The following is a 27,809-nucleotide window of genomic DNA, read 5'->3' as shown; positions in this document are numbered from 1 at the left end:
TCCCGTCAGCTTTATATAACGATGTGAAGATTTCGAAGACAACAAAATCGCTCTGGAGACCTATGGCTACTGATGCAGCCTTAGGCAGCGTGCGAAGACTCTTCACCAATTAGCAAGGCTGGCCTTCGACCCTACCCGATTCAAGAGCCCTTCTGGAGAGCGCTATCGACGTCTACACCACCGCCTGCTTCGCACCTGAACTGCCGCCTATCGTCCAACCACTCGAAACTCCCAAGGCTGATTCTACCCGTACAGAACTCTGCTGTCACCCATCTACGCATCAGGGCAGTTGTCCCCGAATGTTCTCGCGCGATCGCTAGTTCCCCGTCCCCTTTACAATGTCCAGGTCGAAACCCAGTGTCAGTCCTCCTGCGATGCGGCCGGGTATCCCAGCACCATTCTCAACAATAATCACTCCAAAGTCAATTCCATTCCCACACCGTGATTCGTTCATCTGCGTACGGAGCTCATCAGATGCCACCTAGCTACACGAATATCTCGATCAGGACTGTGTCTGATGGATGATCTTGGACAAAAATAGTGTATATGTGAATGGTCGTCCAACTTCAAACATCTGCACCTACGTGAATTTGTTGCTTTAATAGAGGTCAGCATTCCCGCCAGTTAAATTTCCGTCGTAAGGTAGTAGCTTAGGCATAATTGATCAACAGAGGGAAGTACCGGTGCTGGTTTCTCACAATCAAGCAAAGTTTTATCCTCTCTGTATTCCATCGGAATTATAAAGCTAAAAATGAGCAGACCCGAAAGCAGCCCCCTTCCGAACCAATGCAGAAAAGGTCACCGTGAAGGAGAAAAAGAAGCGATGGAATTGTACAGATATGGCATCAGTCTAGATCTAGACAAGCAGAGCAACATAAGGATCAAACAACTGAAGAGGGTATAACGTTACACAGGGGGATCATGAATCCATAACCATCGGAATGGGAAGACGTTCACTGACGCTTTTCGGAAGACGTAAAGAATCAGCCATCATAGGAGTGATTAGAACGGAAGAACTTACGCCACCACGTCCGCGCTGACCCTGTCGACCACCAGTTTGACCGGTGGCGCCACCTTTAGCACCACCAGCCTGACCAGCGGCACCACTAGCTTGACCCGTAGCACCACCAGCTGTACCCGTAGCACCACCAGCTTGACCAGCAGCACCACCAGCTTGACCGTTATTCTGGCCGTTACCGCCCGTAGCGGCACCACCTTGACCAGTAGCACCGCCAGCAGCGGCACCACCCTGACCAGTAGCACCACCAGCTTGACCGTTATTCTGGCCGTTACCGCCTGTAGCGGCACCACCTTGACCAGTAGCACCGCCAGCTTGACCGTTACCGCCAGCAGCGGCACCACCTTCAGTGGCAGTGAACTTGGAAAGGTAAAACAATGTAATTAATTACACCAAACGTAAGATCAAAAAATCAACGACCACTCACATATGAACAGTCATCCAACGATCCATGCTGAGCGACGGGAACAATGACAGGCTGGTGGTTGGCAGCAGCATTTATGGAACACATCCTGTAGGCTCCTGCCGGGAGCCCCTTACTAACGGTGGCAGAAACGACGCCATTCTGTGCTTTGGTGTTAACACCCTGGAAGAATGCAAATTTCGTGGGATCTAATGGAGTCGTCTGTCCCAAGTTTGTGACCGCCTCTATAACAACATGGGTGTGTCCAATGATCTGGCCTTGGTTGTCCAACTGCTGAGGAGCAGCAAAATAATTCTGTTGTGCATTCACAAAGTTACCAGTATTAAGCTTCTGGATCGCCATTTGGACATCGAACGCCTGATTGGCAGGAACGGTACCGCCGTTGGGAGGATTCACGAACTTGCATGAGGGCATGTTGTCAATGCTAGGTATCAAACCAATAGGCGCCGGGTTACATGAACCGGTCTGGATTTGCTTGCCATCTAACAGACAAAATCGTTTAGCACATTAGGAAGTCGGAGGGAAAGATAGGATGTACCGGTGATGGGGGTTTTATCAATGGTTAACGCGCAAAAGTTGATGAAATTGTTGGTCGATGTCAACGAAGCGACTTGACCTGAGTAAGGATAGTCTCGGTCAGTGTTTCGCGCCCGTTAGGGAACTAGAATGTAATGGTACCTGCTGTTGGTTGGGCTTGTCCGTTTTGAGCAAAGCCTTTTGCAATGACCCTAGGGTCAAGAGCTAACGAGGAAGACAAGTTAAGTCATAACATACTGGCCAGACGGAGAAAGCACGCACTCAAAGACGTCTGTGGATCAGCGCCCCCAGCCGCCTGCCCATTACCCGCATTGTTTTGGCCGGCACCTTGTTGTTGACCCGCACCCTGTTGTTGTTGGCCTGTACTGTTCTGTTGACCCTGACCCTGTTGTTGTTGGCCTGTACTGTTCTGTTGGCCCTGACCCTGTTGCTGTTGTTGACCCTGCTGTTGTTGACCCTGTTGTTGTTGGCCACCACGGTTCTGTCCTCCTCCGCGCTGACGTCCAAAGCGACCTCCCCGTTGTTGAGGAAGCGCACCAACTGAAACGATGCACGGCAGTACGGCCAGTATGATGGCGAAAGAGCTGGTGAACTTCATGATTCTGAAAATAAGGGCTAGCTAGAGCGCTTTATGAAAGAATGTGTGCTGTATGTTCCGTCAGATGAGAAAAATACGAGTATAGAAGAACTTACAGAGGTAAAGGAAGGCGAAATTGACACGGACCAGGCAGCGCTGCTGCGTGCAAACGAAAAAAAAATGTGGGAAGGTTGAGAAAGGGTAAAAGGGTCAGCGGGGGGGCTCCTACTTTATATATGGCAGCCAATAATAAATCACTCATGACCATGCGGTCAAGCAGATCGCCGATCGATGCCGGTGACCATTGGCGACGACAGTAACCAGGGCGGCATAAGCGCATAACGAGCTTCAAGTCGAGTCCTGGTCCATTGCCTAGCACAACGAGTGCGAGTATTTCCGTGTACATAGTCTGGTCCCAACCCAGTCATTGCTGGTGTGGACAACCTTTGTTAGATCTCACTAAGGCGAAGTAACAATCAATCAAGTTTATAAAAATGTATTCAGAATTCAAATGAAGTCTCTCCACCACCATACCGGCGTCAGAACCTGGTCAAACTGCCAATGGCTCTGACTACACTGCCGCTGTGCCGGTGGCTCAAAATACACAGCAGAATGTCCAGTTTCTAATCCTGGTGGGAAGATGACAAGGTAGTACCCACATTCGGCGGACACCTTGGGTTCCTCGGTAGACCAAAGATCCTATCAACTCTCACGTTACGCTCGACGATCCTGTTTGATATTTGGGTACCAGTTGGATACCTGCTTTATGAACGCTGGGTCAGCGAGCACGTAAGACCTTACCTTGGAAACACCATACGCAAGTTCCTGGAAGACATGGAGCCATCTACGACAAATGAGCCTTTCGAGAGCCCAGAATCAGCCTGAAAAGGTCCGCGAGACCGCGACGTACCCGTTGATTTGGGCACCAGTGTTCTGGTCCGATTTCAACGTTGCTAGGGGAACAGTCACGGTCTTGCTCAATATTTGACTTTCGGCGCTTGACGACAGAGACCACCTGCGAGTATTAGGCTAGTTATGACGGTTGAATGTTGCCACCTCCTAGAGTGATCTTGATATCACTCTCTCCAAGTCGGCCAATTCAAACGGAATCCAAAGTACATTCACGTTCGTGAGCATCTGGCCTGTACCTACGTCTGCGAGGACCCGTATCCAGGTGGACATTCATGATGAATGAATGAGCTTTGGAGCCAACAAGATGGACACCACAGAGCTGTTGATTCCCAGCTGATCTATTTGAGGTTTTGACCTGTTGAAAAGTGTTTGTGTTTGTTGAGCGCGTTTCACGGTCATCGCTTTAATTCAAGACCTGCCGCTTCATCAATCAGAAAAAGGACCTTTTCCAACTACTAGGTGTCGACCTATCAAAAGTACATCAGCCTGTCGAGGTACAATCGAATCCATCAGTACTACGCAGCCAGACTTAACATTGAAGTCAGACTAGATGTAATGTATTGAACCTTGATCTACCGGAGGTCCAGCTGTCGAGACTGAGCACTATGAGGGTCGGGTTGGTTGATAATCAGCCAGGTTTTGGTTGCGAATCAACGACCAACCAAGTATTGGTTGATTTATATCAACCAAAATTAGTAGGTTGTTTTCTTTGGTTGATATTCCACCAAATTTTGGCTGATCTCGTAGTTTGATTTACAACCAAGGCTTTTCGACCTAAAATTGGTTGAAAATAATCCAAACAAAGTAACGTAATTGCGTGGAACGTTGTGGAAAGCTTTGCATAACAACTACAAATATAAAACTTGAAAACTTTTTTGTTGCACTCCACATCGCCAATTGAGCTCCAGGACACCCACTACCACTGCAAAGACGCGCAACGCACCAAATCCATGGTCTCTATGCAATGATCGTCCCTCAGGTGACCAACCCGCCCTCGCTAAAACATGCTCCTGGCCGTACTGTGCATGGTGCTCCACATACGAGAAATACACATTTCCATCGTGTGCCATCAAGCCGTACTCGTGAGTTCTCTGCCAATTTGCAGTTCATTCTTAATAATAATTTCATTTAGCACATCATTCGTACATTTATTCACGGTTCCCTGTTGACTGGTGCCAGCCGTGGTCACAAATTCTAGTCGAATCCAAAGTCACTCTACGCCATGGTGAGTCTTGATTTTCATCAACGTTACCTCTTCTCATAGGTTCCGTGGTCTAGTGCTATGAAAAGGTGAAATTCTTGTGTCATTCCCGAAACGATTGGGCTACCTACGGATCTTGAGAGTGAAGAGAAGGAGCTTCGGCAGCTCAGACAAGAACGTGAGAGGACGATGAGTAAGGGGAGGGATCTAGATGGCGGTGATGGGAGTATTAAGATATCTGTGATTATTTGCGGTCTGTCCCCGTTCTCATCATGCAGGAATGAACCGTACGTCTACATTTTGCCAACTTCTTATCTTAATCAAGTTGCTCACATCATTCACTTTCCAGAAATGCCTCAGTGCCTCTCAATTCTTTCGCATTCATTCATCCACTTATTATGTTTCTTACTGTACTAGTGTAGAAATCAATTGAATATTTTACGATTAGAACCCGAAACAACCAATGAAATGAACCAAATTCTGGTTGAAAAAGGAGGGGAAGAATCAACCTACATTAGCTTGATCTTCAACCTAAAATGGTCCAGAAAGCTGCCTTTGACGGTTGGTTGAAAGTGGCCAATATAGGTTGATTTTCATCCAAAATCCATTGGTTGACTATCAACCAACCGTCAACCAAGTATTGGTTACTAACCAACCAAGCGTTGGTTGAAATATCTGGTTGATTTTCAACCAATTTCACCGTCACAGAGGAGAGAGGTCCGGTCGGTGAATCAGATCTTTAGCGATGAGACGTCTGCCAGAAGGTATTCAACAAAGAGGACAGACAATTCTAGAGATCCCAATTACCCAATTAACATCTTGCCGGGTCGGCCGCTGATGAGTCGGGGTATATATGGGCGAGATGGGAAACCGTCCCCACACGGTGTGGAAACTCTGGTGGACAGCCAAAGGCAGCGAAAATACGTCGGTTTTTTCTAGTCTATGCCAACGTTGCCACCTGACGTGGACATCACTCGAAGAAGCCAGGACGACGCGATAAGCGTAGAAAGAGAACGAATGAATGGTCGACAGTATCCTCATCCTTCAAAGTACTTGCGGATTAGAGACTGGCGGGGGAAGTTCGGAGTCGTTCATGTGATATAACTTCTCGAATCCATTCGGAAGCGGTGACTGATCTGTCCATATCTCAGAAACGGGAAGAGAAGTGAGTATATGACTGAAAACAACGGGGCTCCGCGCTAAGATGCAACACCTCGAGGAGAGATGATGGCAGGTAGAGGTTTTGTTTTGCAGACAGCTCCGCCTACTCATCTTTAGGCAGCTCGGTCGTATTCAATAGGGGAAGCCATGGTAGAAATTTCGGATATCAGTGCGTTCGGGATCTTGTGAGCAGCGGAAAATGAAGGTCGTCCTGTGTAGCAAAGACATGTATATGCGAATCATTCTGCGACTCATCTCCCAATTCTCGCGGACAGAATGGTAGAAAGTATTAAAACCTTTCTTTCTCCGCTGGAACCTAAACTAGACACGTCCCTGGGGGGCGCAAAGTAAGCGCATCCGTCCCGCAGAAAGACACGTGAAGGTCGCCATTAGAGAGAGATTTTGGTAAATTTATGATGGTGATTCGAGGGATTTTGACTGGAGGAATGAACGCTAAGGGCGTCGCGTCACTGCATCAACCCGATTCAATGCTAAAATCGGTTTTTATTATCCCAGTCCTTCACCTCCTCTTATGACCTTAAGCTGGCTGCGAGCCTCCGAGCTAGCCTGGTGATAGAAGAAATATCCGCCGCCGAATCTCGAACAAATCGGAATCCGGGCTTGAATACCGTGGGCCGTTGGCGATAGCTGAGATCCTCCCCAGCACGCACAATGTAACCTGCCTGGTTATCAGGCAACGCCGCAGTAAGATCTGGTGACAAACCTTTGGTGGAATTTGAGTACAAAACGACAACCAAAAAAAAAACAGTAACATACCAAAAATATAAACCAGATCCTACATCCTGCTGTTCTGAGGTCCTGGAATTTTGCAAGGGAGGCCCTCCTATCGCCCAGTGGGAAGCCTTTGATGTTGACGGACTGGTCGACTATTCAATAAAATGCTCATAAGGACGCTAGTGGGTGTGGGGGCAGTAGCAGTGACGCGATGCGTCGAGACAATTTGAATTTCTGTCCGTGACCGTCATCATCACTCCTCAACCTGCCTTTCACCATTCCTACCAGCTCTAAGACTGCTCCGTCATATCGCAGCTGGAGTCTATCGAGTCAATAATGCATCCCGAGGGTTGAATGAATTTCGAGAGCATTCAACCATGTTTTAACCGAACGGGTGAAAAGATGCACCACACACATCCGATGGCATTGGACGGTTCGGGCGATCTGGCAGGTTCTCGTACGTTTTTCTCCGAGTTTATTTCAATCCGTCTTGAACTGAATAGAGAACAAGTTTTCGGTCACAAAGAGTCCTTGCAAGCCTCCACATATGAAACACCTGTAGAATTACGACTCGAGTCGAATGTCCTAGGCAAACCCAGCAAATTCTTCTGTGGTGGCGCTCTTGGAGAGTTCCCAGACGTGATCCAGGGTTTGGGCAGTTGAATCTGAAATCGTGGAGAATGTCGACGCCAAGCATCGAATCACACAGAATCTTTTGTTTCTCTCCTGCGGCCCTCTTTGAACCTAGCATCCAACTTTGGGATCCACAATTCTACGTTCAAACACCCTTCAGCTGTCGAGAGAAGAGGGTCATTCAGGGCGTCTTGTTCTTGTTTCCAGCCCACGTTATGGTCGGCAGCCCCGGAGATTAGAACATCCATCAAGCTTTGGTCACTTCAAGACTCGGAGAGCTGCCTTGCTACTGGCGGTACTCGTTCTGATTGGACGATTTCTTGAACTTGATGCAAACTCTGGAACAAGAACTGTGCCGGCAGATGGATTGGTGGTTTCACTCTAAGTGAGCTTTCAGTCTGTGTTGCATTCTACATGGCAGAAGGAAAACAAATTGGTATATATGGCACATCGAGTTGTGTCGAGTCATTTCGCGACATCGCCACGGCACGACCACGTGTTGTTTCCTTTTTGAGCATGCAACATCCAGTGGCAGTCGGACACCCCCAGAAGACCCTGATTATGACCAGAGGAGACTTAGAGAGATCAGATCGACGAAATGCAGTCCGAAGAGCAAGATGTGTAGAGGTTGCGAAGGTTCTTGCCAACCAACACCATGGCAGTCGACGAAGACCACCGTCAACTCCATTTTTTGTGTTTTATCAACGATCGTAGTTCCCAACTTGTAGCCCCCCATGCTCCATCAAATCCTGAGTTTCATCGAGTCGAGAGGGATGGAGAATTTGAACGCAGGTTCTTGTTTCAGTCGGGCAAAGCAGCCGCCATAGGATTGGCCATCAAGTCAACAGCACGAGCAGTGTTGCAAGGTTTTACAGCCTTGTGTATGGATGAAGGAACGATTTGGAGGTTCGCGACGAGTCCGGTCAGTTATCAGCCTGGAGAGGGTTACTGGGTGTCAGCAGGAGCTTCGACTGTCGTTCAAAATGCAGACACACCTGTGACCAAATCGTCTGGGCGTCTACCTCCAACTTCGTGATACGCTGTCGTCTCACTTCCAGTTGGGTTGGCGGCAAAGACCGAGCTTTGGTTATACCCACGCCTCGTCCGCCTATAAATCCAGTCCTGCTTTGTATCCGACTCGCTCTCGAACCACCACCATTTCGAATTTATTCCCAACACTCATTTGTTTTCATCGTAACATGAATCAATCTATCGCCAACGGACTCCGAGATCGTACCGCATCCTCTCGTGCTGAGCGACGCGTTAGACCTTATCCAACACGTCGACCTGTCTGCCCAACAAATAAGAACGACCCGGTGCAGGTTAGTTTTCGCGTCATACGTTTTCTTATCCCTTCATTGATTAACTCTACTGGATTAGCCTCTCGAAGTTCCGATTCAACCTGAGCCTGATGCAGGCAATCACGAGCTTAAGCTGCTTATTGGCCTTCTGATTCTGGTAAGAACACTATTCAGATCCAAGCACCTTTCTAATTTAGATCTCCTATAGCGAGCAGTCTTCGGCATCATCATCCATCTTAAGCTCCACTGGAATCTCCTTGCATGAAAATTGCTCAATCTTCTTTCTTGTATCAGTATGTCTTTGCTCTCATCTACATCATGCTCAGGATCTTATTCCATTGTACAGCAATGCTTTTCTATACTACCAACCTATCCTTTCTCGCCTCTCCCTAGCACACTTATCTTGATCCACTGATCCACTGCACATCCACACAACCTGTATCATTATTTCTTGTATACCCTCACTAAAACATCCTTTTTGAAGTTTGGATTTGATTTTCTGCAGCTTTGCTTGCTGCTATGTCATATTCCACTGCTGCTAGGTTGGCAGGATGGTCTGCTAGCAGTTCCTCAAAGTATGGAGGGTTGGTACCACTTGGAGTACACCCTATCTCACATGTGTGAGTTGGGTTGTTATGCAGTAAGTGCATGCTATCCTCAGCGTCAGAGCAAGAGCCCAGGTCACATAGGCAGTTCAAAAAATCCAAGATATTTGCAAGATAGTTGTTTATTTAGTAATGGAGTATATTAGAAGCCTTGAGGGAGTTGTAGCACTCGGAATCCCCAGCCACAAAACCTGTCTCTCGAGACTGGCGCAACGAGTGATATACGTACACAGGAGGAACACGATCAGAAAGCGTTGGGAACGGGGGTTCTAGAATTGGGGCGATGCCGCTATGTGCCACGTAATGCGACCGAAGTTTTTTCGAGGTAACGTTCAAATTCTGTGAGTAAGGGTCAAATATCATGATAATATGATTCCAGGAATATAACCAGCAGACCTGGAAAAGAAAGTGAAGAGATTGAGTTTCGGGGCCAGCCGCCTCCCAAATGGCAGGATTCCAATGTCGTGAAAACCAACGAGGACTTTCTTCAGCCGCGCCAACCTCCAAGTACTAAACTCCCTCGATCCCAGCAGGGATCCTTCGAAGACCAGACAATTGAAGACCGGCGCCGCTCCGAGTTGTTTGGTCCTCCAGCTGATTTCGTGCTTCCAGTCAACCAACCCAAGTAAGGCGACAAGTTCTTTCGGTGTTGACGTTGAACGCCCTTGACGATACTCCTACGGACGAAGGCGATTGACCAGACTGATAGAATCGTAGTCACAATACCGGGTGGGGACGACGGTCGTGACGAACAATGAGCGTTTGTCGCATATCCGACTGACTGAATCCAAAGATTCTAGAACCAACAGGGCCTGAGTAGTCTCGAGTGAAAGCGTGGGCATCTGCCAGTTCCAACTTTCAGCAAGAAAGTGCGAGAAAATTCACTGAACCTACACGCACGCAAGGTATCGAGCTATACTGAACCCCAGCTTGTAAGTACGCGAAGAAGAACTCGTCGGTCCCGCTGTCAGAATGTTTGAGAACGTACATGAAAATCGTGAACTGATATACTTACATCAATCTTGAAGTCGTGGTACGCGTTCAAGTTACTGTCCAAGCGCGTATGCTTACCGATGACCCCATATTCAGGCTTCTATAATCCTCTCCCTCCTCCTACACATGAACAGGCAGTGGTACTACATACTTTGTGTCAACGTACGTAGTTCTAAGTTTAACTGTCCCATCGTCCCCAAGAAACGGGTGACGTCCACCCCACCCCCCATCTTCGATGATCCGTGCGTGTCAAGAAAGAGATGTCCATACATGAACATCCGACCGATAGATGAAGCTAGAGTGACAACACAAAGGTCAACGCAAGCTAACAGCAAAAAAAAGACAAAAGAAACATACCGACATGATCCAAGAAAATCTTCATACCCGATGAAGATCGAGCCGCGACGAGAAGCGACATATCAAGAAAGTCTAAGTCTTATGCACAGTTTCGGACTTGTTTGTTCCACGAGCGTTATACACAGTCTGTAAGAAAAAGAAAACTTATGAGATGCCGCTCATTGACAGACGGATGCAGGAAGCCTTACATGTATCACAAGAAATCAGTATGTCCTCCATCTTGACTAATAAGGCAGTGAAAGAAGGACCTTAAGCATGGAGAAAACCACATGCTGAATGAAATGATTGAATACGATATACAGTAAAGAAGCCAAGGCAAATCTCACCAATATCAAAAGACCGAGTAGGATCTCGATCACCCTCTGGTCCTCGTCGTTATCGTCGTTTGGGATCTGAATGGTGTGTGCGAAACAAAGCAATCAAATTTACGGCAAAGAGAGCAAAGATAGAAAAAGAAAAGACGAACATGACGCACAGCATCCGCAAGTTCTTGACGCTGATTGGTAGGACGCAGATGATGGCGAGGGGGGTAGGGATAAGAGGCCTCTAACCGCGTTCGACGAGAAGTCGGGGCGCGTTGTCGAAGTGTGGAACGATCCATGTCTGTCGGGGTTGGGGAAAAGGGAGGCGTGTGGTTTGGGGACAGAAGCGTGACGTTCGGAAGGTAGCCAAAGAACCGGGGCTTTATGCCCAAAACGCGAGCGGGGTTGAAAATGGAAGACATACAACAACCACAAATGAAAACGAAAAAGGAAAACAAACGCAACAACAAAAGGAAGAACGGGGGGATGGACGTGTTCTGTTAACAAGTCACGTTCAACAACAATAGCTTCTAGGAGACGCGAGGTCGAGATGATCAGATGGAATCCCGGTCACTGCTCGATTCGTTCAAGCCCTCATCTAGCCATCCATCCCCACTCATGCAAGACCGAAAACCACCATGGTTTCCGCCTCAAAACCAATTTGAGTTCGCCTGAGCGATCCAGGACCTCTTCGTCCCCCAATCCCGAAGTGATATCTAGATATCCACGAAGTAGTCCCTGCCACTTTCCTTGTCTGCCCCTCCGTAAATCATCTTCCAGACTTGATTGCCCGGTGTCTCTCCCTCTCCCCCTCTCTGCTGTCGTCCCAAAATCTACGGTTCTATTCACCCGTCGCGCCAACACCGAGATAACTCTGGACCCATGGTCTTTGAATTGGATCACCACAACTAGCGGGATATAGAAGGAAATACAAGCGGTAGACATAACGAAGTCGAAGCTCGTTTGAGGTCCCTCAGATGGAATTGAGGATGGAGGGGACTCTGGGGAAGGGGTATTCTTGTACCGAGCGTGGCTGATACTCAAGTACCAAAAACCTTCATGCCCATGATCCTCTATGCCCTCGCCACTCTTGGTTCATCGACATTGCGGAGATTCCCGGATTCCCGAGACAACAATCCGGTCTTTGCGCTGGCCAAGTTGCGACAAGGAAGGGTCACGTGGTCGCGCGGAGACGCGTCGCGTCCAGCTGGAGGAAGCGGAGCTTTTGGAACAGTATGATCGGAACCCATAGTATTGAAAGAACCCGCGTGCCAGCGTAACTACAAGGTCCAATGCCTTTGAGAACAATCGTGGACGGGCCCTCTCAGGACTAAAAAATCTTTGCTTGCGGCTTTTTCATTGGCAACGGAGCGGCTGAACGGGATCAAGGAAACCTACCGAGTGGCTTCTTGACGAGGACACCTCAAGGGTGTTTCGTGGTGCAGAAGAGAGTCATGAACTCTCCGAGGAATCGAGAATCTCCGTCTTTAAGGTGTCTTCCTGCCGATTTCCGGTCGCTCAGACTAAAGGGATCCTTCGCTTCGAGTGACTTGGAGCTTGCAGGATGTTGCAAGAACAACGTTTAGATTTTGCCCAGAGGTCGGGGTTTTCTTGGTAATCGTGTTTCAACGAGACCGCCTGAGGATGACGAGCAGGGGGGATATCGTAACGTGTAGTTGCATGCTACGAAGATACTTCTACGCTTGAACCACCTCGGATGGGCACCCTAAGAGAGTCCATTTGGCCGATAGCCTTTGGACGATCAGAAACATTTAGCCACGACACGAAGGGGTATGCTGGTGCTTCTCTTGCTGTATCCCTATACAAGCCTGTCGTCGTTGGCGTCACGAGAATCCCATGCAGACGCTTTCTTGATTTTCCCTAGCTGGTCATTCGCCTCTGTAACCGGACGAGGCTGGTGAATTCTCGACTGCAAGAATCATCTGGGACTTGTTATGTTCTGGGGATTGACGTTGGATTTCTAAACACTGTTGGTACCAAGGTTGAATTACACCTAATTATTCCCGTTCATAAATCAAGGTCGAGGGGAGAACGATGCAACACTAAAGGACCACGCACAGAACCAGTTGTCCTTCTGACCCGAAAAAAACCAACCAACCATCCCCCATGAGTACGAAAATTCACGGGTACGACGCAAGCCGGTAGGTTGATAATCATAATCTAGGCAGCGATTCTGTAACGGCGCAGATATCGCTCCGCATGTGGTCCGGGCACGTTGGTGGTGACGGTCAATGACGGTCAATGAGACAGAAAGGTTGGTACCGCCCAAATACCGACACATCCGCATCTTTACGTCTCCCATGCACCTCCAAGTTTCCATCATCTTATGCGTAAATAAGAGGACAATGATCACAAGTGCCTCTATTGGGACTCTTCAACAACGTCGTGTTTTTTTTTCAACACGAAAAGGTCAACTACGGTTGTCCGACGCCGTCTCCTCGACAATCACTGGTGGACACATGACGACCTGCACTCAGGATCTCAGACACCCAAAACATCTCCGAGCACCTCTCAGGTCATGTTCATAATCGACGCGACCGAATTCTCCAAAAACCCCAGGTCGAATATCCAACGTCTTCCCCCACGCCTTCGTTACTCTCAATTTACGAGTCCAGGACATGCCCATACATCCATCTGCTCCCCAACCAAGAATTTCTCAGACCATTCCATACTGGACTGGTCTAGTATGGCCTGAGCTACATCCGTTGACTCTCAAAAAAAAACAGGAATATGAAAATCGGTGTTGTAAGTTGGAAGACTCCGATGATAGGCACAATGTACAGTTGAACTTCCACAAATTCCTAGTTGAACAGCGAACAAACCACGTCTCCTCCATCTCATGACCCGGAAACCGAAATCGTTGACTTGCATCATTCCCGTTCTCGTCTCCTCTATCTCTCATGTCTTAGAGACCGAAAATTCCGTTCTTGATGATCTTAGGTTTTACCTTACTTGGTCCTCATCTCAATATGGAGTTCGCGATGAATCAAGAACTACATGGTCGAATTTCAATGAGTTCGAATATACAACGTCCTCCCCCCACACCTTCGTTGCTTTCAGAGTCACAGGCTCCAGGACAAACCCATACATTCATATACTCCCCTACTCCCCAGACGTCACACCGGCCACTAAGGAAAACACCTTGTCCAACGGATTTGAATTTGCTATAATAACCAAGAAATCTCCGACCATCTTGGACTGGCCCGGTATGGCGTGGACTACATCCTTCGACTCTCAAAAAAACGGAATGGGAAACCGATTACAGTTGAACCTCATGCATCGTTCCCACTCTCGACGAACTCCGCCGTCTCTCATGACCTAGAAACCGAAGATTTCATTCTCGACGATCGCTGGTGGCGACCTGATCATAGATTTTTAGTACTTGGTCTCCATCTCAAATATGGACTGCGCAATGAACCAAGATCTATAAACAGCCGAACCTCAAGCGGTCTCGTCGTTCAGTTCGTATCGACACATCTTGGAGCTTGAAGCTTGACTCTCAAATACCCTCAAGTTCGAATGTTCGAATGTTCGACGTCTCCCTCCCCAAGCCTTCATTGCATAAAGTTACTCCCAGATTCACGAACTCCATGACGAACCCATACATCCATGTTTCCATCTTCTCCTCAATTCCCACAAGTCACACCGACCGCTAAGGAAAACCCAACACCTTGCCCAACGGATTTGAATTTTGTTATAAGAGTTTCTCCAACCATTCCATCTAGTCGTATCTTGGGCTGGACCGGTATGGTGTAAACTGGATTCCTCAACTCCTCAAAAAACGGAACGTGAAAGTCGAAGTACTTTAGGACTCGCGGGGAACAACGTACTATGGAATTTAGGCCTCCCTAAAAAAGTATGCATTATTGGGGAATCACCACCACTTATAGGGTTCAAACTTCACCGTAGTGGGCTCAACGAGCTTATTTTGTATTTCAGAGCCCGGTAAATAAAAATAATCCTAATCCATGACTTCTGACTTTCAACTCGAGACTTGTGTTTGTGACTGCCTCAATGATTTTGGGAGGGAAGGGCGCAAAACACTCTAAGGTCGATCTCGCATTGAACTTTCCTCAATGGCACGAGGGATGCATCTTTCCCTCCATTGGAGTACGCATGATCAGACTAGGTAATTCACGATCAAGCATCGGTCACAAACTAACATCGAGCTCGAAAGAAATTCATGGACGGCGGTTGAAGGCAAAGTTCCGTTCCAGAGGAACTCGTGACTGTTCACGTCCGCTCAAGCTGTCTATCCGGGACGTTGAAACCTCCGAGTCCCTTGTACAGACAGCAGACTCGACCACAAACAAAGGATTAGATACATATGAATGAATATAGAACAAAAAACGACCGGTATAATAAACACATCGATTACTGCCGCAAACAAAACAAAAAACAGTCAGCTGCATCCCAAATAAAACACAATCGTAAAAAAAAAACACCCACATAATACTCAATTTCCAACTGACAGAAGAAGTTAAGGAAGATAATGATAATGAGCACACAAACAAAAACCTAGAGTAGCAAACTCACAAATAAAAACGCCACCTTCCGCGGCCACAGCAGATTGAGTCCAACGGGATTATAAAGTTCCGCATTCAGCTCTCGAAACAGCTGTTCTAACACTCTCATTTGCTTCTCATAATGAGTAGTCAACACAAGCCTCGTCAGCTGGAGCGTAAGAACCGCCAATACATTATCCAACGCGGCCCATCTAAGACTATGAGCCGATATAAGACGCTCGTTGATAGCATTGATAGATTCGAGGAACTGCGTTGGGGTGATCTAGAAGTAACAATATAACCCATCAACCTAATCGCCAAGAAAAGGCGCCACTCACCCTTCCTTCCAATTCTAAAGGATATATAGGTGCAAACTGTATAACGTCGCCACCGGTATAATCTCTTTCAATCCTAAGAACTTCTCTCGGATGATGAAGGCCGATATGTCCTATAGGCTGAGTTCCGTATGCACTTCCAGGGGGAGGAGGACCGAAGTAGTAGGATGATTTAGGAATGAGAGTGCGAGCACCTCTATTGAGAGTGTGTCAGAACGCTAGAAAGGAGAAGACAAGAAAGAACGACGCACGCAGAATCTTGCATCTGACTGAATTTACTTTTGACCGTCCCATGCGGATATGGCAAGTTCTGACCATTATCGGCGGGTGGGTCTACTAGATCCCAGGGTTGAGGGGAAGTAATCGGACGGGGGCTGGAGGTGGATTGGGGTACACGAAGACGACCGTTCAAGTCAAAAAGGGAGTCTTGGGAAGGAAGGGAAGGGTGTCGGAGAGGGTCTTGTATTTCAATTTCTGTAATGTCCTGGTCGTCGTTGTCATCGTTGTCGTCGCCACCATTGAGGTCCGTCTCCCTCTCCCTGCTGGCCACTGAATTGCTTCTGGTTAAGGGGGGACTAGGGAGAACAGAGCCCCGATGAGCCTCGCCGTATTCCTCCTCTTCTGTCCGTCGGGCAGGACCACTCGGGATCATGTCATTGGAAGGCAAAGAACGGTTGCTGACGATTTGCCGTGGCTGTGACCGGCTGACTAAGCCGGGTGTTGTATGGTCCTCATGGATGCATCAGGATTCCAGATTGAAATCTCCTCGGAAACAGAAGATGAGATGCAAGGCACTCCCGGGGATGAGAAGATCATCCTCCTTCAGGAAAAAGAAAAAGAAACTATGGCGGGTTCACTGCTCCCGACAGCAACCTTCTACAGCCCCTCGCGATTTCTCCGCTCGCTTTCGCATTCCAAATGTGGCCCCGAAGGCGCTGAACTATCATTATATTCAAGCAACTTGTGGAACATACTTTACGTTCACAATTTTGTCCGAAAGGAAGGGAACATACCAGCATACCAATGCCCTACAACATGCATACATACAGTACAGTACATATAAAGTACAACACCCACCCCGTTTATTCAGAACCCACAGGGGTGTGGGGTGGGGGGTCCAGTCGGTAGCGCTTACATTGCTTTCCCGCCTAACATATTTCATACCGTAGCAGGGACTAAGGGACCATTACATCCCTGACACCCACAATACAACCACATCGCCGTGTAGGTGGGACAGGGATTTGCGCGTCCGACAATCAAAAGTTTATTCCTTTCTGTGCTTTACATGTTGCTACGGGAAAAGAAAAACGAACTCGGTTCCGTTGAAACAAGACTTCCATTAGAAACGAGAAAATACACAGTTCATGTTACACTTTCAATCTTTCGAGCTCTGGTATCAGTGGATTTGTGAACAAACAGTCATGACAACTAAGAGATAACATTGTCTATGCATGATCAAAAAGTCAATCAAGAGGTCATAAAGCGTAAATGAAAAACTGGGTTTGCATATACTGTACAGTGCATTAACTGGGCGAACGAAGCGCCGACTGATGCAGACGAAAAAACATCATGATGATAGTAAATGTGATCTAAAAGGCGAGAGAGGAAGAGGATCAAGACGTAGCAAGAAAACAAAAAACCACACAACCAAATCACTCCTTGCCCCCCTTCTCCTTTGGACTTGCCCTCTCCGAATGCGCAACCTTAGCCCTCGGTGGACTAACAGACACCCTCGAATCAACCTGCATCCCATCCCTATCCCTGTCATCAGGATCATCAGGCAACGTAGCAATCGGCGGAAGCGCATACGGTCCTCTCCTCCCACCTCCCTCTCTTTCCCTCTCCAAATCACCTTCCCCAGATGTAGCACTGCTTGGCGCAGACGCAGACGCAGACGAAGGCGCACTCATCCCAACAGGTCTCGGATGAGGCGGCAACACCTTCAACGAAGGCCCAGTTGGACTTCTCGCTGATCCTCCTCCTCCCTCCCGAACGTAATCCGGCGACCTCGAATGTGAACTCGAGCTAGGCTGCTGACTGAATGGTATCGGACTAGGCCTCATACTCTTACTCTGTCCTTTCGTCGTCGCACCAGGTGGTGATCGTCTCCCTCCAGATCCAGAAGACGGCGAAGGCGAAGACCCTCCCCTCCTCTTCTGACCCGTATCAATCCTACTCCTCTTCGCATCCGAACCCGGTGTATTCCCACCACCAAGTTCAGGCGACAACGGTCGTTTCATAGACATAGACATAGGCATCGGTAAAGAAACTGCTGGAGCATCAGGCGACATTGCACCACCACCGCCACCAGTATGCGATCGCGTCGAAGAGACAGAATCCCGGTGAGGCAACCTCGGAGGCGATCCATTCCCGTTCCCACCGCCCCCACCATTATTGTTCTGATTACTTTGGTTATTCTGGTTCCCAGCAGCAAGCGACATCAACGTATCAGCCACACCTTCATCATAATCATCATCCACATGTCGGTTCGGAGGCCTCAATGTAGTGGGTGTACTTCCCCTCACAGATCCCAATGTCGGTGAAGGCCTAGACGATCCTGACCCAGATCCACCAGATGCAGTGGGCGAAGAGGCTTTGCGACGAGAAGATGGCGCGGGCGTACTACCGGACACAGAATCGGCGTCTTCGTCCCTTACACGCTTGTTATTTCCACCATTCCGTTTCTTGCGTTCCTTCTTCTCTGATACAGGCGTTTCAGTTGCAGTTGGTGGTGGTGGCGGCGGCGGCGGGGGTCCAGCATTCGGGTGGTTCCGCCGACGTCTTGAAGGACCAGGAACCGACGCTCCCGCTCCATTTTCAGACGCAGGATGAGGGCTCTCAGAACCTCGGTTAAACCCACCCGGTGTCGTCATATGCGACGAAGGGTGCGGATGAACATGTTGAGGAGACGAATGTGGGTGTTGTGGATGCGGCGAGCCATGATGCCCAGGTGGGGGGGGAATAGGTGCAGCCATACTCATTCGGTACTCTCTCTCCCTCTCCCTCTCCCTGTGTTCTCTTTCTCTCTCCTTCCTCTCCATCTCAAAATCTCCCCTCAAAAGATGATGCGGAACACCTGCATTCGTATCGTGTCTCGTCGGGTCATACCTACTCCTTTGCACATCAGGACTCGAATTCCGTTTGTGAGCGACCGGAGGCGGTGGTGGTGGTGGATTATCCCAAAGCCTCTCTCTCTCCCTTCGAGGCGAAGGTAAGGGGTCCTCCCGATGACTGGCAGGAGACCATCCAGGTCCAATGGCATAATCTCCGTTGGGCCTAGACAACGACATACCTCTCTCCCTCTCCCTCGGCCGTTCCTCCCTCTCCCAAACTCGTTCGCGTTCTCGAGGAGAATGAAGAGATTGAGATGTATGTGGTCGCCAAAGACCCCCATCGTCCGGAGTAGGTGGAATCCTAGAAGCACCTGGAGGTGGCGGTGGCGGTGGTTCGGCATACGCAGTGGAAGCAGACCGTCCATTCAAACTAGGCGATCGACCCATCAAAGGTGACGGATGCGTCGCTCCTCTCCCAACTTGACTCTGGAACGACCCTGGAGGGGGAGGACCCGGTGGCAACGGTGGCGACCTTCCTCTCGAATGATGAGCAGGTGGAAGTGAATGACTATGCGCGTGATGATGCCCTGGGGCATGATGAGGTGGCGGAGGTGGTGGCGGTAGCCCTTGTTGAGAAGGCGGAGAAACTGATCGAGAAGAGGGTCGTCTCCTCGGGAAGAATGGATCGGTATGCATCCTGACAGCGGATGATGGTGGTGGTGGCTCTCTGTCATCCGGTGAATGGGTGTGCAACAACAAACTTCTCTGAGGTAACCCTCCCTCCCGAACCTCCCTCGGATCACGAGCATCTCTGACATCCCTCGGGTCGAAATCCCGACTATGACTATGCCCATGTCTCCCGCTCAAAGAAGGTCTATCAACATCCATAGGCGCGAGCGTCTGCACATGTCTCCCTTCATCGATGATAACCGGTGGAGGTGGTCCACCTCTAAACGGCCCGGGTGGAGACCTCGTATGGCCATGTCCTCCATGTCCATTCACCTGTGCCTGTCCCACACCTGCCGACGACGAAGGCGGCGGTAACGAAATCTCGTTAGCCGATGCACTCCCACCAGCAATGCCACTACCACCCGCTCCCGGAGGTCCTCTCGAATCCGCTCGGAACACTGGCCCTGGACCATGCAAGCCTTTCTGTCCGGGGGGCTGCAACAGTAACGGTGGCCCAGCCAATCCAGGAGGAACAAGCGAGCTAGCATAAGCTGTTGGATGGACATCTTGCGGTCCCGGCGCTGCAGGTACTTGTCCGCCCGTGGCCTGAGCCTGTTTCAACAGCTGTAATCTCCCACTAATCACCGTGTTACCCGGATCCAGCTCTGACGCCCTTGCATACGCATCAATCGCATCCGATATTTGGTTGTTACAGCTTTCATACAGCGATCCCAAGTCAAACCACACCTCAGATATGTATGGATTGATTCTGATCGCTCTCGAGTAGGCGTCAAGAGCATCCCGGAATTGGTTAATTTGGAAGTAAAGAACGCCGATGGAACACCAGAAGGTTGGATTCCGACCGTCTCGGTAGACAGCTTGTTGGTAGGCTTCGTAGGCTTTACTATATTTCTGACCTGCCATGTAAGCGCGTCCGAGTAAATACCAGGATTGGGCATCGGAGGAGTCTGTGGGGGCTGGGGGTAAGTTAATGTCGTTCATAATAAGATTAAGATGACCTTACCGGCTTCGAGACTCTTGGTAAGGTACTGGATAGCTAAATCTTGATTCTGGAATGACGAGCCATCTTGATGATACAGCCATCCGAGCTGCTGTAAGACTTTGGCATGTGCCGGGTTCTCGGCGACGACGCGTTCGTACGCATGTTTGGCTTGGTTGTGCTAGTGAACGTTCGTCAGGGTGATCTGATTGATTGATATTGATATGGAAGACTCACATCTTTCTGCTGTTCATACACATGTCCGATTTGGAACCAGATGTCGGCGTGGGCGAGTGGACTGGGTGGGTTGCGTAGTATACGATCAAAACATTGGAGTGACTCTTCGTATTTGCCTTGTTGTTTGTAGATGATACCAAGACGGAAGAGAATTTCGTTGGCCTTGTCGAAATCTAGGCAAGCGACGTCAGTGTCAGTCAGGTGTATGCGCGCATCGGACAAACTGACCCTTGTCCATTCTCAAAACTGACGAAAAGGCTTCCTCTGCGTGATCGAGAGAGCCATAACGGTCATATAAGATACCGATCCCATACCAAAGCTTGGGATCCTCACGAGGGTTGGGGAGGAGGTAGAGTGCTTGCTGGTAGGCAGAGTACGCTTTCTGCAAGTCATCCTGCATTAGGTAACAATGACCTAGATAATCGATCAGGTAAGATATACCAAATATGGAAAAGACAACAACTGACCAAGTGCACTCCAAACTTCGCCGTTTTCTTCCTGTATACTGAGGACACGCTGGAAGAATTCGATTGCCTTAAAAGGAAGGTGAATAGGAAGAATCGCAAGGAAAAACAAGTAGACTTTACCTTTGGATAATTTTCTTTGATCCGAGCTATACCTGCGACTTGCGTAAGTCCAGACAGGGACATTGAATTGTGCCGCAGGGCATTCTCATATGCAGACAATGCGTGTTCCAAGTCACCCATCTGTTCCGCGACTCTTCCTGATGGACGATGAGCGAGTTAGAAACTGAAGAGATAGATAGGGTTAGAGAGTAGTGACCTATCAGGAGCCAGGTCTGTTCGTTGGCGGCGTTGAGTTTCTGAATCATGGGGGGAGGCGGGGGAATGGCGCCGTTGGGTGCATTGGTGGGTACTGAGACTGTGGTGGGAGAGACTATGGGGGTTGCTGAGGGTGGTTGGGGGATATGTTGTTGTTGTTGTTGAGGGGGGGGAGGAGGAGGAGGGTCATGCATGCGGATATCCCTGTCAGACTGACGAGGGGGCAGATGGCGAAGGGACATGCCAGCGGTGATGGGGGGAAAAGAAAGGAGGCGGGAAAGTTATCTCGGGAAGTGGGGAGATGGTATTTAAAGGAAGGCCCCGTTTGTGTGCAAAAACTGGGTGGCGATCAAAGGATCGTATGGATCGGGATCGGGAATCGTATCTCGGTTCGCTCGTTGCCCTGTTTTTCCAAATCAGACAGATGACAAATCATTCACCAGCGCTTAGCCGCGTGGCAACTGACAACAACGACCAGGGCAACTTTAATAGTTTAATCCCACGCCTTCGGAACAATCACCGGCCTCGGCCCGCCGCCACTACCATACGTCACTCTCGTACATAACTCCGGCTCCGTCCATCACGGTCGCAGTTGTGAGGCACGCGCTTCAAAGCTGGGCCATTTCCATTTTGCCTTTTCAATTATAAATTATTTCCGTTTCCGTTGTCATCACATGCCTATACAGTAGCTGTAGTAAAGATGTTATCACCGCGATTGCAGAATAAATACATACAGCACCCGGGCTCCTGTGAAGCTGGACAGCTTATCTGGAACATCTCTCAAGTCCAACAGTCCCTCGACGCCAGCACTGCTTCCGAGGACGTCCACGATTTTAACCGACCGTCGGTAAACCAACAGAGATCCCGCAGATGCGGGTGAGAGGATCAACACCCTGTCGACTTTTGCTCTTTCTCAGTTGAGATTCCAGCAACCAGACGTCTAACAAGGGATTTTTTTGGCTACTGAAATGCAACCCACAAACGCCCACAAGTCGACAGTGCCACCACGATCAAATTTCAAACTCCGAATGCTGTGCTGAACATGCGTTTGACCACGTTGCTAGTTGACCACGACGACCAGCTACGGTCTACGACCTATCTGATTGTTCATTGCCATGACTCGTGCGTCGCTTTTCAGTTGATATTCACGACAAATGGTCCAATTGACTCGAAAGATCCCTTTTGATCTTTTGTCTGATTATGATTAGGTGGTAACCAACGCGAACAAGACCGCTTGAAAGCCCAGAAGAAAGCGGCTGCGCAGAAGAAAGGACCAAAGGAAAGTGCTGCTAATCTAGCCAAGAGGAAGGAGGCGTGAGTGACCTTTTGTTCTCGAGCGACCATTCTTCGCCATGAACGGATCTCATCATCTAGCGATGCCGATGCCCTTCGTGCAAAGCAAAAGAAGAAAGAAGAGGAAAAAGCAGCCACTACATCCTCTTCTGGAAAATAAGACATCCAAGCACGTTCTGGGGGACTGTACTGTAGGGCGGAGGGGAGGAGGCACGCAGCCGCAAGAAGTGCGGACTCATCGTCGATAATGACTCACATCTATTTATTTCTCGTTCCCTTTTTTCGGGGGGGTCGTCAAATGGATATGCTTGTTCCCAGACCATCGTACAAAACCGTTCAAAAACGCCGAAATTCACCCGATAGGCTGGTGAGACAAGTAGAATGCCGTGGTGCAAAAACGGGACAGGAATTCAATCGAGAATTACCGTTTGAATGGACGTACTAATACCACTCGGGTCTAGTCGACAAACACTGCCCGAGCGCCCCGCACTAGTCTTTTGATCCTCAATTCAGTCTCAACTTGCTGTACCAAGCCTTCGATGTATGCCAAGATAACGATGAAGAGATTAACCATACACTTGCTCGATTTGTAGATGTCTGTGCATTTCCCAAAACACCCCCTAAAATAACGCCTGACAACCCCAGAGTTCATGTCAAAAGGCTTTTTGACTTGTAAGCACTGCGCTGTCAAACCCTCTACCCCCAGGTCTCTACCGATTGGTGGATCTTGAAATCGCTACGGTATAATACCAGCGAAATGAATGGACCATATGTAACTGATGACTGTACTCGGATACCTTGAGCAACTTCGGGCCTCCGTTGAATTATGTTGATTGAGCGGGTGTTTGTTTGTTGCGTATATTCGAGTACATTATATTAGTACATGCGCGCTGTCGAAAATCAAGTTCAAGCTGTAGTATTACTATGTACTTCTATCTCTATTTATATACTCGTCCTTGCCGGAATCGTATAAGCCTTGTGTGCGGCAGAAGCAGGGCTTCGGGAAGCGGAAGTAAGTAGTGGAGGCCTAGTCATGGTAGTAAGGGAAATAGAGCGACGTACTGGGACCGCAAGCACTCCTTCTGAAATCCCTTCTTCCTGGGGGTGAATTAAAAGTGTAAGTGACTACGCTACGAAAGCTACTGATTTCAAAAGGCGTATGTATATGAACATCAATCTTCTCTGGATCGAAATCACTTACCCCCTTCCCCTTCCCCTAACCCTCTAAAGAGTTCTAAATAAACTACGTGATGAGCTATTATGGAACAGCTTGCGGTTCTCAAGCTGAGAAGAGAAGCCTTCGATGTCGGCGAAACTTGGTACGAGTGGGGGATTCGAAGAATCGCTGTCATGGTCACTAGGACAGCACTTGGAAAACGCGGACTTGTTCATTTCAGGTTCAGGGCTTTTAGCCCCCTTGTCGGTAGCTTTACCGGGCGTGGATGGGGATGGGGACTATTATTAACGGTACTAGGTTCAAATTTGTGCTAAATTTATGCTAAATTTGGGTTTCATGCCACGGTTCTACAGCATATAACTCTCAACATTTGAAGAAACAACGCGTGTTACGCGATCCTGCAGGACCGCACATACTTATATACATGCAGTACGTTACTTGCACTGGATCAGCCGCCCGGACTGTAACAGAATTTATATAGATGAGAAGCGATCCCTGTTCTCGAAGGAGATATCAATATCAGGATTGAGATAGCAACTGAATGGCGTTCTATAGTTTGGGCAACCTTGGTCCTCCATCAGAATTCGTCCATCATATTATACCATTACGTACGGCACGGAACGGTCTTCTCGCACCTTAATCGCCGAGGTAAAAGGAGCCTGAGCAGTGGGTCGTGCGTGGAAAGGAATGTCCACATGGAGTCAAGGTGGTGTATGCATCATACTTGCTGTTCTTGGCTGTTATGTATAGCGGCATGGAAGTAGAAATATTAGGATTTAACCTTGTCTTCTCACTCGGACATGCATATATATAATATACAGCAACTATTTGCGGTATATCGGGAACGGGGCTTTTACCCTAGCTAGCGCTAGGCTTTATCCTCACCCTCACCCTCACCCGGCGGCGGGCATACTTATATGGGAGCTTGGAGTTACCGGTCACAGGACCTACTGTACACAGAGCCTACAGGCGGTAGATCTGAAGATTCAAAAAGGGTTCGATTAATATTACTTGCCTCGGGTCTGTGTCTGTCCAGTGCGTTATCATGTTCGAATCATTGTATCATAACCATCTGTAATAAACGATCGGGTAGCCAACGAACAACGAGTTGACATTAGTGTTTGAGCAAATTACAGGCACATGTTGTCGTGGCCAATAATAACTTACCGAGTCGCGGGCCTCGCGGAGTGTCATCAATTACAATATGTTCCCGGAGGTCCCCGGCCACTGTATATTACTGACACCCCACATGCGAAACCGCAAATCGTCCAGCGCCACATTCCCACATTCAACACCATTCTCATTCCATTATCGGTGTCAGTTAGGATGCACTAGAAGATTCTTCGATGAGATGAGATCAGGAGGGGAATCATGCAATAACCATTGGGAAAATGCACCTCACCCCACTTCTGCCCCCACACCGTCGCTTCCGCTGCTGTGCAACAAGAACAAGAACAAGTTTGCCACGTATCTGTGCGCACCTTTCCCTATCAAACGGACCCCTAGTCAGTATCAATTGATCCCGAGCTGCCCCTTGGAGCTTCAAGCCAAGGGTCAAGAAAACAAAGATCTTAGACAGGACCGCATGACGGATCGATGGAGGTGATAGCCTGTAAACAGGGGTTAGCGGCGGTAACCTTACAAATACATGCATACGAGCTTACCGTTTTGATTGAAATAACAGACCCATTCCGTTGCAGCGGTCATGATTTATGAGCTTGACAGATATCATTATCATACCGTCAGAAGCTCCACGTATATGTAGTAAGTACCCACAATAGACCGGAGTTTGTTCGAAGATCAAAAAAACACTCACCCCAAGTACGCTCGCTATGACGCCTCTTCCGTATCAATATCAACTGCGGGATCGGTCCGCGGGTGAGTCCTGCATTGTATAGATGTCAGTATAAACATAGAATTGTGAATGGGAATACAGGGACCCGGAGCCTAAAACTTCATCGAGAACAATGTTACATAAGGGGAAATGCTAGGATCATCTCAACAGCCTGGTCAGACCCTTGGGACTCCAGCTTCGATTTTCTGTTGTGGCGCCCAGAAGCCCCCGCAATTTTTGGAGGTCAAATCGGCCAAGTCCTTTAGGTCGAGGTACGTTGATCGCATTAACAACATACACGCATATCCTCATGAACAGTGGTAAGAACGCCCATGAAGCATATATCATTCATTGTCCCATATATCCTGTCGTAAAATATGATTAAACCAAACCTTAGTTTATTCTCCACTGATCGTCAAAAGACCCCGTTCTCACCTATGTCAACAAACCGCTGATATGTCACCCCCGCTGCTAGACAGATATGAATCAGCAGACTCATCAACCCAGCCGATTACCCGAAAGCACACCACCTAACACGAATGCAATACATCAAAGCGACACGTTTTTTAGGAACTTCTTTTGGTTTGGGCCCTCATTTGATCTTCATCGTAGCACCGCCTTCCAATCTTCTTCTCCTTGAGGGAGTTTCCAATTCTTCTTCGCCACCGTTCCATGATCTTCCCCAGTTAGGGGAAGCTGTGTAGCCACCATATTGATGCGACGGATAAGGCGGGAAGTTCAAGGCATGGACCGCCGGTGGTGGTGCCGTCACTAATGGCTCTAAAGGCCGATGTTTCGAACGGTATAAAGATAGCAATGTGTTGATAAACACCGTCAAGAACGATAATGAGGTCAAAGCGAAGATCTAGCAGGGATGTGATCTCGAGGTTGACACTTCAACACAGAACGGAGCGGAACGCACGAGTGTTTTCCAAGTTATAGGCTCCACAAATCCGTTCACCACTTCTGCAATAAGCTCGGCTCCTACACGAGCGCGCCCGATCTTGGTGGGGTCTCGGTTCATACAGGTTTCCCATAATCCACATTGGTGGATCATCGCAGGGAGGGGAGAAGCGCAATAATTGTTCTTATACTGCAATGCACAACCAGCAATTTCCTGGACAATATCTAAATAACCCGAGTCAGTAACGAAGTGAACCGGGGGAAGAAATCTGGAGGAATTCAGTACCCATCGAATATTCTGATATGCGGTGTTCCACGTCCCGCTGGACAGTTAAAATAAATTGAACGAGCAGATAGAAGAATATGAGCACGAGCGAGAAGTTGAAGAAAAACTGGAGGTAGCTAACACAATCATCAGCTTGATCCTTGCAAAATTCCGAGTGGCCATCGACACTCACCCGAGTAGAACATAGGGAGTATCGGATCGAGGAGGGGTAGGAGATGGCAAGTTTAATGTGTAATGGTTGGACGTCTTATGAACGGCTCGTCCTCCACTTTCATCCTCAATATCCTCTTCCACTTCGCTTCCACTTCCACTTTCCCAATTCCTCCGAAGGGCGAGGGCCTGTTTGTCAGCGCCCCTCGCCTTTTGTCGTGCTCTGTACACTCGACGTAATGCACCTGTAGCGACCATTCGTAGGCCGCTTTCGGATTTCTCTTTCTCTGGACTTGGATCTTCGGGTTTGGGCGGGCTGGCCTCTGTCATGTCAACATCGCGAATCTCACTCTGTTGCGCTGGTGTTGGGAACGCTCTAGACGACGAGAATCCTGGTGGAGGTGACCAAGGATACGGAGATTCTGGTTGTTTCGCAGGCGTTTGGAATATAAACGGGATGTTTTGGTTTATGCCAAACGTAGGCGGGTCCATGGGCGTATCTGGACTGAGTGCGTCATGAGATCCTATAGTATGTGGTAGTGGAAAGACCATTTCCGACATTTAGCCTGGTATACTGAAGTAAAGAATGCTTTGCAAAACGCACTTTTCTTTGGAGTGCTTTTCTCGTCGTCACCACTTGATGCCCATACAGGTTTTGCCTGACTGCTAGGTCTTGATGTGTACATAAAATCCATAGGCGCATCTGATGAACGCATTCTTGGGTTCATTGTCGCTAGAGGGCGTTATACCGGGGAGAGATGAAGGTGGAGGCAAGAGAACGTTGCACAAACCGTCATTTGTTGTTATT

At 48.7% G+C, this 27,809-nt stretch overlaps 9 protein-coding genes across 10 annotated transcripts; 3 read left to right on the top strand and 6 right to left on the bottom strand.

Moving 5' to 3' along the window:
• Positions 1-95: 95 nt before the first annotated feature.
• Positions 96-2,769, bottom strand: E1B28_009807 (uncharacterized protein). Of its 2 annotated transcripts, XM_043154726.1 has the most exons (8): positions 2,673-2,769; positions 2,241-2,625; positions 2,121-2,183; positions 1,981-2,058; positions 1,446-1,924; positions 1,022-1,378; positions 699-962; positions 96-649 (listed from the first exon to the last, which is right to left on the bottom strand). In XM_043154726.1, the coding sequence occupies exons 2-7, from the start codon at positions 2,575-2,577 to the stop codon at positions 954-956; spliced, it is 1,323 nt and encodes a 440-aa protein (XP_043007183.1). In that variant the 5' UTR covers positions 2,578-2,625; positions 2,673-2,769; the 3' UTR covers positions 96-649; positions 699-953. The 2 variants fall into 2 exon arrangements, with proteins under 2 accessions (XP_043007183.1, XP_043007184.1); XM_043154727.1 differs by having other exon boundaries at positions 96-962.
• Positions 2,770-7,853: 5,084 nt separating this feature from the next.
• On the top strand, positions 7,854-8,234 carry E1B28_009806 (uncharacterized protein; the record flags this gene model as incomplete). The annotated part of the gene is made up of 1 exon (XM_043154725.1): positions 7,854-8,234. The coding sequence occupies one exon, from the start codon at positions 7,854-7,856 to the stop codon at positions 8,232-8,234; it is 381 nt and encodes a 126-aa protein (XP_043007182.1).
• A 163-nt stretch (positions 8,235-8,397) lies between these two features.
• On the top strand, positions 8,398-8,764 carry E1B28_009805 (uncharacterized protein; the record flags this gene model as incomplete). The annotated part of the gene is made up of 3 exons (XM_043154724.1): positions 8,398-8,520; positions 8,579-8,656; positions 8,708-8,764. The coding sequence occupies 3 exons, from the start codon at positions 8,398-8,400 to the stop codon at positions 8,762-8,764; spliced, it is 258 nt and encodes an 85-aa protein (XP_043007181.1).
• A 1,805-nt stretch (positions 8,765-10,569) lies between these two features.
• Positions 10,570-11,055, bottom strand: E1B28_009804 (uncharacterized protein; the record flags this gene model as incomplete). The annotated part of the gene is made up of 5 exons (XM_043154723.1): positions 10,570-10,580; positions 10,643-10,673; positions 10,721-10,726; positions 10,781-10,846; positions 10,921-11,055. 5 exons carry the CDS (start codon positions 11,053-11,055, stop codon positions 10,570-10,572), a joined length of 249 nt encoding a protein of 82 aa, XP_043007180.1.
• Positions 11,056-12,645: 1,590 nt separating this feature from the next.
• Positions 12,646-13,100, bottom strand: E1B28_009803 (uncharacterized protein; the record flags this gene model as incomplete). The annotated part of the gene is made up of 2 exons (XM_043154722.1): positions 12,646-12,770; positions 12,836-13,100. 2 exons carry the CDS (start codon positions 13,098-13,100, stop codon positions 12,646-12,648), a joined length of 390 nt encoding a protein of 129 aa, XP_043007179.1.
• Positions 13,101-14,923: 1,823 nt separating this feature from the next.
• Positions 14,924-16,275, bottom strand: E1B28_009802 (uncharacterized protein). Its single transcript, XM_043154721.1, has 5 exons — positions 15,869-16,275; positions 15,621-15,813; positions 15,314-15,565; positions 15,227-15,244; positions 14,924-15,154 (listed from the first exon to the last, which is right to left on the bottom strand). The coding sequence occupies exons 1-5, from the start codon at positions 16,267-16,269 to the stop codon at positions 15,152-15,154; spliced, it is 867 nt and encodes a 288-aa protein (XP_043007178.1). The 5' UTR covers positions 16,270-16,275; the 3' UTR covers positions 14,924-15,151.
• Positions 16,276-16,934: 659 nt separating this feature from the next.
• E1B28_009801 (uncharacterized protein) lies at positions 16,935-21,751 on the bottom strand. The gene is made up of 7 exons (XM_043154720.1): positions 21,360-21,751; positions 21,164-21,300; positions 21,044-21,110; positions 20,805-20,990; positions 20,577-20,749; positions 20,364-20,520; positions 16,935-20,307 (listed from the first exon to the last, which is right to left on the bottom strand). Exons 1-7 carry the CDS (start codon positions 21,598-21,600, stop codon positions 17,270-17,272), a joined length of 3,999 nt encoding a protein of 1,332 aa, XP_043007177.1. The 5' UTR covers positions 21,601-21,751; the 3' UTR covers positions 16,935-17,269.
• Positions 21,752-22,295: 544 nt separating this feature from the next.
• On the top strand, positions 22,296-22,972 carry E1B28_009800 (uncharacterized protein). Its single transcript, XM_043154719.1, has 3 exons — positions 22,296-22,480; positions 22,567-22,672; positions 22,733-22,972. Exons 1-3 carry the CDS (start codon positions 22,474-22,476, stop codon positions 22,809-22,811), a joined length of 192 nt encoding a protein of 63 aa, XP_043007176.1. The 5' UTR covers positions 22,296-22,473; the 3' UTR covers positions 22,812-22,972.
• A 2,951-nt stretch (positions 22,973-25,923) lies between these two features.
• E1B28_009799 (uncharacterized protein) lies at positions 25,924-27,776 on the bottom strand. Its single transcript, XM_043154718.1, has 7 exons — positions 27,606-27,776; positions 27,024-27,525; positions 26,852-26,967; positions 26,585-26,790; positions 26,193-26,527; positions 26,098-26,130; positions 25,924-26,027 (listed from the first exon to the last, which is right to left on the bottom strand). The coding sequence occupies exons 1-5, from the start codon at positions 27,727-27,729 to the stop codon at positions 26,255-26,257; spliced, it is 1,221 nt and encodes a 406-aa protein (XP_043007175.1). The 5' UTR covers positions 27,730-27,776; the 3' UTR covers positions 25,924-26,027; positions 26,098-26,130; positions 26,193-26,254.
• Between the last annotated feature and the right edge of the window lie 33 nt (positions 27,777-27,809).

The sequence above is a fragment of the Marasmius oreades genome, chromosome 6 (genome assembly GCF_018924745.1).
Source record: "Marasmius oreades isolate 03SP1 chromosome 6, whole genome shotgun sequence".
Taxonomy (NCBI): domain Eukaryota; kingdom Fungi; phylum Basidiomycota; class Agaricomycetes; order Agaricales; family Marasmiaceae; genus Marasmius; species Marasmius oreades.
This window is presented reverse-complemented; position numbering and strand designations above follow the sequence as displayed.

Bases quoted from the DNA above. Each gene is read 5' to 3' on its own strand.
- E1B28_009807 (XM_043154727.1), bottom strand. From the start codon at position 2,577: ATGAAGTTCACCAGCTCTTTCGCCATCATACTGGCCGTACTGCCGTGC. The intron at 1,925-1,980 runs GTACATCCTATC...TTTGTCTGTTAG, and splicing joins TGATAAAACCCCCATCACCG to ATGGCAAGCAAATCCAGACC. The intron at 1,379-1,445 runs GTGAGTGGTCGT...TACCTTTCCAAG, and splicing joins CGTTGGATGACTGTTCATAT to TTCACTGCCACTGAAGGTGG.
- E1B28_009802 (XM_043154721.1), bottom strand. From the start codon at position 16,269: ATGATCCCGAGTGGTCCTGCCCGACGGACAGAAGAGGAGGAATACGGC. The intron at 15,814-15,868 runs GTGCGTCGTTCT...CACTCTCAATAG, and splicing joins AGTCAGATGCAAGATTCTGC to AGGTGCTCGCACTCTCATTC. The intron at 15,566-15,620 runs GTGAGTGGCGCC...TGTTACTTCTAG, and splicing joins CTTTAGAATTGGAAGGAAGG to ATCACCCCAACGCAGTTCCT.
- E1B28_009801 (XM_043154720.1), bottom strand. From the start codon at position 21,600: ATGTCCCTTCGCCATCTGCCCCCTCGTCAGTCTGACAGGGATATCCGC. The intron at 21,111-21,163 runs GTAAAGTCTACT...CTTCCTTTTAAG, and splicing joins TCAAAGAAAATTATCCAAAG to GCAATCGAATTCTTCCAGCG. The intron at 20,991-21,043 runs GTCAGTTGTTGT...TCGATTATCTAG, and splicing joins CGAAGTTTGGAGTGCACTTG to GTCATTGTTACCTAATGCAG.
- E1B28_009800 (XM_043154719.1), top strand. The intron at 22,673-22,732 runs GTGAGTGACCTT...CTCATCATCTAG, and splicing joins CTAGCCAAGAGGAAGGAGGC to CGATGCCGATGCCCTTCGTG.
- E1B28_009799 (XM_043154718.1), bottom strand. From the start codon at position 27,729: ATGAACCCAAGAATGCGTTCATCAGATGCGCCTATGGATTTTATGTAC. The intron at 26,791-26,851 runs GTACTGAATTCC...CGGGTTATTTAG, and splicing joins CATATCAGAATATTCGATGG to ATATTGTCCAGGAAATTGCT. The intron at 26,528-26,584 runs GTGCGTTCCGCT...CATCCCTGCTAG, and splicing joins CTATAACTTGGAAAACACTC to ATCTTCGCTTTGACCTCATT.